General features: G+C 40.7%; 1 protein-coding gene across 2 annotated transcripts in view; it reads right to left on the bottom strand.

Moving 5' to 3' along the window:
• Positions 1-2,775: 2,775 nt before the first annotated feature.
• The window catches only part of LOC121944011 (homeobox protein orthopedia B-like), a 67,140-nt gene continuing 58,719 nt past the window's right edge, over positions 2,776-11,196 (bottom strand). The window contains exons 1-3 of one of the 2 annotated variants that reach the window (XM_042487658.1): positions 7,491-8,360; positions 6,774-7,171; positions 2,776-4,103 (exon numbers count right to left, since the gene is read on the bottom strand). In XM_042487658.1, coding sequence (XP_042343592.1) covers positions 3,600-4,103; positions 6,774-7,171; positions 7,491-7,566 — 978 coding nt within the window. In that variant the 5' untranslated portion in view covers positions 7,567-8,360 and the 3' untranslated portion in view covers positions 2,776-3,599. Of the gene's footprint in view, positions 4,104-6,773; positions 7,172-7,490; positions 8,361-11,196 lie in introns of those variants that run through there. The other variant, XM_042487659.1, reaches the window with a different exon arrangement.

Below are 11,196 nucleotides of genomic sequence, written 5' to 3'. Positions count from 1 at the left end.
CAGGCTCAAGTTGACACTTATAATCTTTGACACAGACAGTGAGGTCTGCTCACTTTCATAATGGAAAAAATTTATTTACTTCTCTCGGAGCTGCGTCTGAATTTACAGACATTTCACCTCACATCAGGATGATCTGAAATTAAAGTAACGCAATCAAGGTGAGAGTTTCTCTTATTAGACAACTGATGGGCAAGTAATGAGGAACTTTAAATAAATGTCAAATGATCAAAAGGTGTAAAAAGCTAAACTACTTAGTACTGATTATCTGTATTTTTGCTTTTATTGTGACATGAATGTAATGTAGAAAACACTAAGCCTAATAATAAATCAGAAATAATGAAAACTTGTCATTTTAACAACTTTAGGGTGACAGCGTGTCACTTGAGATTCATGAATGTCTCAGAGAACTGCTTTTGTCCATCGCTCTAAAAACATATAATTGATATTAGAATTTTCAGTGTTATGGATGCTGTCAATTTGTTTCCAACACTGTTTTTTGTAAGTTAAACACAAGCAGTTGGAAGACTTGGAGGAAATTGCAAAATATCTCGTATTTTTTTAACTTCACTCTCTAATAAAAATGTCCAGATTAACATGTTTTAACATCCATTTATCTAACTGATATTTTATTTATTGCTCATTGGGTTTGTACTCTTTACTTTGTGAGGGCCCTGACTGACAAGTGCCAGACAGCTCCCTCCTCTAACAATTGTATGTGCTGCATAAGAGGCCTGAAGTGTGCAGATGAACACAGTTATTGATCATGTGTCAGGGTAAATGGTAATGCATAATTTTGGGCACCTGTTGTCACGGCCACCATAGTGGGCGGGGTGGTGAGGGGAGTGGGACAGAGTACCCAGGGCTTCAAGAAGCCTGGAATGAGTAGTCATTTTTTTGGTTGGGTTTTTTTTAAAATTTTTTTTTAGACTGAACTTTGCATGAAAAAAATAGTGAAGCCTCTCTAAGGCCCCCTCCCCTGAAAAGTGGTTTAGTCCACCCCTGCACTAGGATTAGTCACTAAATGCAGCTAGAGCTGACTGAATGACTGCTTATTGCTCATTTATATTTCCTTTACACTCAAAAACAGATTTGCCCATTTCAAACATTGTGAATGTGACTGCCCGCATACTTCCATGCCCTCTTTATGATGGCATAATCATAGTCAGTAGATGGCACCAGAGGGGGGAGTAAAAAGTTTTGGACAAAAACAAACAAGGCTACGGTGGAAAAGGTCGTAATAATGTATCGTTTAGGGGGGGCTGCGTTGTAGTCAGCAATAGTCTGTGAGGCCATTAAATACATCATCACATGCAGACAGAGAATTATTTTCCCTATATTCATTCCCTTATGCCATTTTAAAAATAACTTCCATCATCTCCTATGGTCATGTCTCATTTGAATTACGCTACACTATCCCCATGATCTCTGGTGCGACTGCTCTGTTTTATCTGTATCCGTAAGCTTTCAGAAAACGTGTACAAATTGGACAAAATGAACTCGGAGTACAGACAGAAAACTCTGTCTGTCTTTGTATCTAACATTGAGCATAAACAAGCTCTTAGGTCATGTTTCCCTAAAAAAACACAAATTGGGGATTCAAAGGAAAAGGGAAAGAAAACGGAAAGAAAGCAAAAGGACTTTGTAAAATGAAAGTTGCTTGAGAGAGACATGCATGGGGGGGGGGGTCCACAGAGACTTCTTATGCATTGGGCCCAGAATTTGGTATTACGCCCCTGCTTGGTTTAACTCTTTATTATTTATTATAGATTTGCCAAAAGCTTATTGGTGCAAATTTCTTTTTGGTGCAAGAATACAAAATGAAGCCAGTACCTGTGTGGGTTCTTGTTAAAGTCTGTAGGCCTGCACTTACAGTTTTGTGAATAATAATATGAAAGCTACAGTGCTTCTGGTCCATCTGTGGCTTTAGATTAAGCATAGTCTTATTAAAACGCTTGAACGACACCAAAGTTAAAGCAACTGTTTGGGCATTATACTGTCTGTACAAACAGCCATTTGATAACTAGCTAATAGCAAATGTTGCTTCCCTGTGGCTGTTTAATGCAACCTATAACACGAGTAATCTCACGTTCTCTGGTATTTCTATAATAATATTACAACACTTCTAGTTTTGCTGCAACTAATTGATAATGTCATTTCTACTTTGTGAGGCAGCATCATAGCAGCAAACTCTCAAATAAAAGCTTGAGAAAGGCTGGTGTATACTATAGACAGACAGACAGACAGACAGACAGACAGACAGACACACACACACACACACACACACACACAGCTCTGTGACTCCTCCTGTTTAGTTACAGTCCATCCAGTCTGCTCAGTGGGATGACCGTCATGGTTAAAAGCAATGACCGTCACATCACAGCACTGACATCTTTACCGCTCCTGTCTGCCACACTGAGACCAGTCACCCTTCATAAACCCTTTAACCCTGTCACCTCAGACACTGGTCACTGAGCAACAACCACCAACAAGATGAGTTCGTGCAACAAAATTACATCTTAGGATATCATACACTTCAAGGTTGGTAAAAAATATAGTAAAGCATTTTTGAGAATCCAAATAAATTAGAAGTACCACCAACAACCTACCACAAAGGTAGGTCAGTACTGAGGGTCACAAATGTTTGTTTATCTAGGAATTTGTACAAAATAGTCATTATGATACCTCATCAACTTAATGGAGACATAAATCATTCTTGTTTTGACATTCTTGAAAATTACTTTTATTCATTTGTTCATTTTAAATTGGTACAAACCCGTCAATGTGGTGCATTTTGATGTAAGATCAAACATTTAAGAAATGTGTCAAGTAATAGCACATACAATAAGTTAAAACATGTCACAAAAAAGACCAGCGGGTACATAGCAAGAATGTTTTATCTACACAAAACATCCTAAAACAGCATAGGCCTACTGAAAGATCATTGTTTTTTTTTCTTCTCCTCTTCAGGTTTTCGCTCCCGTCTCATGCAGACGAGACTTAGGTCGCCTAACAAACCTTCAATCTGAGTGGGCACCATTTTCTCCTTAAATTATCCAAACGTTTAAATCCACATGCACGGTGCATGCCCGAGACCCAGTTCAATAGGCCCACCTACAGTATGGAGCATGTGTGGTAGGCTGTTACCAAAATTTATACCCAATCTTATAAATTACCGTTTGACATAACACAACTTCACCTGAACACAATAACGTGTGCGTAAAGACGCACTCAATGAAAACGTAAATACCACGATTGTTTGGCTCTCAATAATTAGGGCCTATAGTCTAGAGATCATTACAATAGATGTATTATCAATAGCTGATAAAATCCTTTTGAATTAACAAGATAAATAACCCCAAACCCAAGATATTTTTTCTTCCGTTTGTCCATCAGTGTTGTCCTTTTCTTTTTGTCATTATGTCTAGATGAAGTCACATAGTCTCCATTCTTTCGCATCTCAGACCTGATTAGCTCACTTGTTCTCTCGTTTTGATCTAATAGCGGGAATAAAAACAGAAAAAGAGCTGCAGGGTGGGGCTGGGAGAGGGGGGTGAGGAGGACAGGGGCGCGGTGGGGTGTTTTTTTTTTCTTTTAAGTCACTAAGTGAAACTCATGGACACTGTGTGCTCCAGAGCTTTGCGCCGCAGTGACGCGATGCTTGTCCCTCTCCACATGTCACTGTCCGGTGAACTACACAGCTGCGGGGAGCCCGATACGTTCGTGGGGCCGGAGAGAGAGGCCGACATTCCGGGGAAATGCGACTGGTAGAGATGGGACTGCAGGCCGGAGCCGTTGGAGGAAAGGCCGTTGGACAGACCCATGGAGTTTGGTGGCGGGCCTGGACCTAAGCTACACTGTGACAGAGACTGTGGCATGCCCGGCTGGCGACCCAGGGCCGGCGGGAGCTGCAACTGGGACACTCCCGGCATCCCCGTGGCCCAACGAGAGTCGTTGGCGTGGAAGGAGCACAGGCTGTTCTCCATTGCAGCCGCGGCAGAGAACTGTGGCAGCCCCGGTGTTGGGAGCAGCGTCCCCGGGGCGCGGAAAACATTGGTGGTCTTCTTCCTTTTCTTCCACTTAGCGCGTCTGTTCTGAAACCAAACCTGTAAGCAGAGAGACAAGACTGTGAGCCACCAGGAGGACAGACTGAGGAGCATTATGTCTGGAGCAGAAAAGTGGATGTTGATAACATGTTATGTGTTTGTGTAACCATGGGTGAAAGATACTATTTACGCACGATCATTTCACTAAAATCCCGCCATACAGAGACTTACCATAGGACTATAGTACGACATTATTACCTTTAGAATATTAGTACAACAAAATTGGAAAAACTAAATCTGACCGTGTTATCTTTCCAATGTTGAACTGAGGTAAAAAAAAAACAAGACATAAATGTGTAGGCAATTGGCCTAAGCACCTCTTATCAGAACATACTCGCCACTACACGCGTAAAATGCAGGAATTTAACGGAGAACTGTCTAATAAATTGCATTGGTATAGCCGATAGAACGATAAATAATGCATCTATTTCTACGTTATACCTCTAAAAATAAGGAGTCATAATGAGGTGACTGTAAATGCCAACCATTCTGCTACCGTCAATATAGCATCCTGTGTTCACACTATGATTTGGGCTGAAACAGTCAAAGTGCCATGGTTATGAATATCACTGTGAACATAAAACAATATACAGAAGGCGCTTTGTATAAAAATACAGCCGTCACATGAGGTTTTATTGCAGCTGCTCCGCAACAGTGGGCCGAACAATTTATCTTTCTAACATCTTATTTACAAGGAGATTAACTAAAAATTGCCCTAAATATTGTGTGGGCTTAAATACAAATGGCTCGCATTACTGTACACAATCCACGTGCAAATACCCATCCGCGCGCACGCGCGAGGACCACAAACACACCGACTCACGTGTGCACAGCCAAAAACGCACGCGCATCCCCGTTGGACTTTATAAAGATTTCATCATCTCCGAGCGTGATTAATGCGCGCGCGAGGCCGTGAGTCGATGCCTCCGTATTAAAAGTGAAATCTCGCTCTCATTCCGCTCAGCCATCCGTGAAACGTCGCCCAAACCCATTACACTCGGGGGGAAAGAAAATGCAATTTCTCATTCCATTAAAAAAGTACAATATATTCTTGGGTTCTATTAAGACGTCGCTGATAGAGCATTTTAAAGGAGAGGCTGTGGAGGCACGCACGCGGGGCCAGCACGCCCACTGAAGGCTGCACCTGCACGACCTGCACTAATGTTTACCAACAGCGAGCGCGAGCCGACCTGCACTGAGCGGCGAGGATCCTGCACTGCATAGAATAAAGAATTGATTATTAAGGTGACTAATGATTGTTCTGGTTTTATTGCTTTCAGTGGGATAATTTGCATGAATTTCACATCACTGGTTAATAACCCGTTCACTGTTATAAATAAGACTGAAATTGGTTGATAATGTGTTTGGTTTATTAAAGCCTGCTATGTTCCTGCATGGCTGTTCAAAAAAATAAGCACGGAATGTCTTAGCCAGTTGAAATTGTTTTAAAGTGGTTTATGTGTTAAATTTCCAAAAACACAAACTACTAAATACCATATTACATATTTATAAGTAAGGTTGTTGTTTTTTGTTGGAGTTTTTTTTTTTTAATGCCACATTTTCCCAGCCTAATAATTTTGGGGAAAGCGGTAATCTAATTTTTTGAAGCAAATTCTTAAACATCTAGTCTGAAATATTTTGGACAATAATGGGACCAGGGTATTTGTTATAGTAAGAAAATATAATTCTTAAAGCCTTAATATCGCCTATATATTTTTATGTAATTGTTGCAGTTCGACAGAAACAAACAAACAAAAAGTAAATTAAAAAAATATATATATAAACAAACAAAAAAAAAAGAAGAAAAAACGATAAATACTTTTGACCCCAATTTCAATATTTCTGGGGACTGTCACCACAGGTGGCGTTATACAATATTTTCTGAAATAAATAATAACCATCTGAATATTTTTGACTTCATGATGCCGGGTTGTGCTCTGCAACTGAGAAATGTGTCAGCACCTTGGACAGAGCCACTGGTATATTAGGGGCACGGCTTCCTGAAATTAAATACTGCTCTTCATCAGGCAAAACTTGAACTTATTACTGTTATTTTGAAAAATATAATTTAATTAAAATTCGCTTGAGTTGGTAAAACAACTGTTATTGGACCTTTAGAACACAACGAATCTACCTTATACACAATGCTCTTTAATGCGAGTATACAGAGGCTGGATATAGTGTTGTAAATAACCCTAAATAAGAAAATATTGCCAATTTATTATTCTATTTTAACGGCAACCTGCACAATAATACAATTTAAGTTATAGTTCAACGCAAATTAGACTGAACCATTGGTGCCAATCCACCAGTTAGCTGTGGGTTTTTTTTAAAGTATTTCAGCCAACACTTATTAACACCTGATGGCCACAAATTTTCTGTGCACAATAAAATCAATGACATAGAAAATGAAAATGATTTGAGGTAAATGAAATAAATATATAAGTGACGAGACTATCTTTTACAAGCGCACAGTGGGAACATTGGTCCTGCATTTTCATGTGAGTCTAGACTATTTTTTCACCGCCTTCAAGCTGGATTTAAAGGATGATTTTTGATTAATTTATCGTGCTGATAAACTTTGCAAGATCAAATCTGGACCTAAAGCCACGCCCTGCCATATAATGCCAGTGTTTGCATCCCTAAAATCCACATTGCATAAGTGTTTACCTGAACTCTGGACTCGGTGAGGCCGATCCTCAGCGCCAGTTCCTCCCTCATGAAGATGTCAGGGTAGTGGGTTTTGGCAAAGCTGCGCTCCAGCTCGTTGAGCTGCGCCGGGGTGAAGCGCGTCCTGTGCCGCTTCTGTTTCTGGCTGGCGGATTGACCGGAGCTCTGCTGCGGCTGTTGCTGCTGCTGCTGCTTCTCCTGCTCCTTGCCGTTCACCGGCATGCCGGCAGAGTTGGATCCCACAGTGGCGATGTCTTCTCCCGGCAGCAGAGTGGTTCCCTCTACAGAGTCCGAACCAGGGGCCATGTCTCCCGGATGCCCCTGGTCTGGCACCCCACCACCCAGCCGGCACTTGAGAGCCTCTCGGTGTCCGAGTAACTCTGCAGCATCCTTCATCCCTGAGAGGATGAGGAGAAGAGGGGCTTTTAGTGAATACATAGCAAATCTCACAGCGTAGCACATTTAAATGAGAATTGCATGAAATAGCTTTGCTTGTTTATGACAATAGACGTAATCCAAAGAATACAACAAATAAACTCGATTTAGCTTGGGTCGTAATTTTACACCGTAATTTTCGCTGTCAGATCATTCCTTATTCCTGACAAATTACTGTAAAGCATTGCTACAACCAACGATAAACCACTTAGCTGTTAACACAATTAACTACACAGTCTATCTATCACTTCACAAAGGTTAAACAAGAAGTTGAAATCTTACACTGGAGTTTAGGGCCGGAGTTTAGTGATGATAACTCACCGAGCCGAGCATCCAGGAGGTCGGCGTGAGAGAGCATCGCGTACCGCTCCAGGGTGAAATGCGCTCCAAAAAAATCCCACAACTTTGGGGCAATTTAAAAAGTATATATCGTCTAAATGAACGAAAATTCGGTTTGTGGTTAAAAAAGGAGGTCCCTTGCATTATAATGTCCTTTAGAGCGATGGGGAGGCGCTTATTAGTTGAAAGAACCCGTGAGCTTCCTCAAATAAGAGCCAATCAGAGCGGGAGCTTGGAAATGTCAGCAACGTGACTCCCCCCCTATTTTTTTTTTTTTTTTTACACACACATACGCACGCACGCATGCACGCGCGCGCACAGAGCCCAAAGGCGCACGAAACACTACAATTCAATTCAATCCTCTGCCATTCCGTCCTCTGATTTATTAGCTTTTCATGCTCAAATTATTCCACGTTAAACATCTTAATGTGTTTGTTTAATCTCATATAGCTCGTGCCATGACAGGACTCCTGTTTGTAGAGAGATATACGTGTAAAATACTGGAGATGAGCTCGTGCAAAGGCTGGTTTTATTTTTTTTGCCCAAGGTGGTGCGGTTATTTGAGCCAGAAAATGTACTGCCATTAAATAATTAGCCTTGAGAAAATCTCAATTTTCAAGTCACTGAACTGTGCCAATTAGCATGTTTACAGACAAAAGAAATGGAGAATTAATTTCCCAAATTAATGAAAAAAAATCTATAAATTAAGGCATTTTGAAGTTGATTACTCTTTGTTTTTGTTTGTTTTGTGTCTTTTTTGTAATACTTTTTTCCTGCTGACAAGAATAGCAGATTGTGTGTATTCTGTACACATGACAGTGTGAACTTTGGTTATAAAGGAGAAAAACGTAGTAGATAAGAAGCCTTATAACGCCAGGCCTCCTTTCAGCACCTCAGAGCCCCACTTCCCTCCCGTCCTTGGATCACAAACAAAACGAATATCGCTCCCATTCCCCCATGGCAGGTGATTTGTGGAGACAAATCGAGGAAATAAATAAATAAACGAGTACAGATGGATTTAAGCTCTGTTAGTGATCGCACGCTTTAACTTCCATCGACTTTTCATCAACGCGGGCGCAATTAAAGGTATTTAGGCCTGTTTGGTTCAAACAAAATCAGACGTGGTAGACCCTAAACGATTGTGCCCCTTTAGCTGTGGTCCATAAGTAGGTCTATTATACAATTAACAGGACAGCCATTGATCTGCGCTCCGCTCTTACTTCTCCAGACAGTGCTGGTTAGAGAGGGGCTTTTGGCAGATGTCAGAGTGAGCCTGGTGAATAGACCACCGCCTGGGACTAAATAGGTTTCTTTGCAGCCGCACAAAGGAGGCGTCCGAGCGAGGACTCCTCTCTCCCTCTCTCTCCTCCTGCACCACATCAGCAGCTCATCTTTTATGCTCCTCAACCGCAATCTGCCGGGACGCAGGGAAGTAGCCTATATGTGGCACAGCGTGAAAACTTAAGGAAATGGACATGGTGCATGGTCCACTGAGATGAGGAAAGCTGTGACCAGCTCCCGGAGGTTCAGGAGAAGCAATCAGCAGCAGCAGAGCCTCGACTCGTTTGACTCAGACGTGTAGACCAGGAGAGAGGAGAGGGACTGTGTGTTGGGAGTTTTAAGGCCAACCCTGCGTTTGAGAAGGGCTTGAGTCAGGAGAGACGGTCTGTATGCTTTGGAAGCCGTTTGATTTTCAGTTAGTGTAATCATGAAGACAACTGATGTAAAAATGTATTAAATAAATATTCTTTTCTAAAAAAAAAATTTAAATCGTTAAAATTCACTCAAAAAGTGAAAGTCTTTTTTTCTAAAATACTATTAAAAATTGCATTAATTAATATACGAATAATTCATAATTTATGATACTGTTATGTAAAATATGAATTAACTGAATTTAATAATAAATTACATTCATTTCATTTTAATTCAGGATTATTTTGAGGCCATTATGCTATTTGTTATAAGTCAAATCGAAACTTTGCATTTTTTAACAATTGGAAAAAATGCATAATGCCACTACTAATACTACTAATAATATTAACCATTATTCTCATTATCATAATTATTTTCATTATTATTATTATTATTATTATCATTATTATTTAATATCGTGTTGGTTAAGTAGTATTTTTTCTTTATTTATTGTGTTTCTTTTATTTCTATAGAAAAAAGACAAGATGAATATTTATAGCTACAGATGTTGCTTCAACAATAATAACATTATTCATTCTAATTCTAATAGTACTACTACTAAAAACAATGACAATACTACTACTAAGAATAATAATAACAACAAAACAATATAATAATCATCATCATCATCATCAATTCTTTTTTGAAGGCAAAATTCATGATGAATAACATTTAAATTTAATGATTTTTAAAACATCAAAAACACCACTTTTTTATTATTATGTCTTATCATTAATATGGACGTCCTGTATAAGGCACGTGTAAATATCAAAGTACTGCAGTTACTGTTGACTACTTATGTGAAGACCAACATGATAAATATTGATATTGTGGTGTGCTGCAGTGAAAACAGCCCGGAAAGCAGACATCCCCTCAGCTGTCCGATCCCCAGGCTGTAACTTATTGCTGTAATAAGAGGAACCCACTTGAAATGGGTCTATGTCTCACTCAGCCTCCCTAACTGGACCGCATCAATCTTCCCCAGTAAAAACACACTCACATACAATCCTCCCGGGTTAATGCGGCGCATCTAAGTGCGGAACGGCTGTTTACACGCGAGGAGACACTTTTAATGGAAGCGCACCAAAAACAAATGCAATTTTGTAGAGCAATTTCAAAGATCAAGAATTCCGTGTCCACCCTCTCCGCGGTTTTTTAGCAATCAAACTGCGTTAAATCCATTGCTCATATGGGCCTTTGCAGAACAGGTTAAAATAATACAAGGAACAGAAGGAAGATACAGGGATAGGATCCTTTACAACATAACCAAACTGTAACAGCATCAGGCGAGCTGCTTGTTTGTTATGTTCAGGCCTACTGCATCGCCTCGCGGGCATCTGCATTCACTCTGTTATAGAAATCTAAAGAAGGAAAATCGATTTTTACATCTGTTCTCTAACAAATCACACTGTGATTTTGTGCAGGTGATTTGATGACAGTCGGAGGAATAAGAAGCAGACCAATAAGTGCGTTGCATCCGAGCCTGAGAGACGCAGAGAAAGGCGAGAGCGGGGAGCCACAGACAGGCAAACCCATTAGAGGCTCCCCTCTCCGGCCACCCAGCCTGGCTGCACCACCCCGCGCATCTCATGCCCCAATTAGGCCCTCTGCCCTCCGCCTGCTCTCCGCTACTGCGTGATCTGGTGGACAGAGCGGTAATCACGGCCTCAAATAAAATAATCAGCAAAGAAGAGCGATTTCCTTAATGAGGAAGAGGAGGCGTGTGTCACGGAGAGTGTGCTGTGGTGACGGCGTGAGTGCGTGCGCTGTGTGTGTGTTTGGAGGTGTGTGGTTGTTGGTGGTTGGGGGGTTATTAAAATAGCCATGAAAGTCACAATAGGTGTCATTAACGCAGTGGTGTTCAGAGTCTCAGCAGCTTTAAATATGCTCATTACTTCTGCTGTTAAATTAGTTGACCCTATGTTCAGGCATTCTATGTTTAGGATAATTTGTAATG

Source organism: Plectropomus leopardus, chromosome 6 (assembly GCF_008729295.1).
Source record: "Plectropomus leopardus isolate mb chromosome 6, YSFRI_Pleo_2.0, whole genome shotgun sequence".
Lineage (NCBI taxonomy): Eukaryota > Metazoa > Chordata > Actinopteri > Perciformes > Serranidae > Plectropomus > Plectropomus leopardus.
This window is presented reverse-complemented; position numbering and strand designations above follow the sequence as displayed.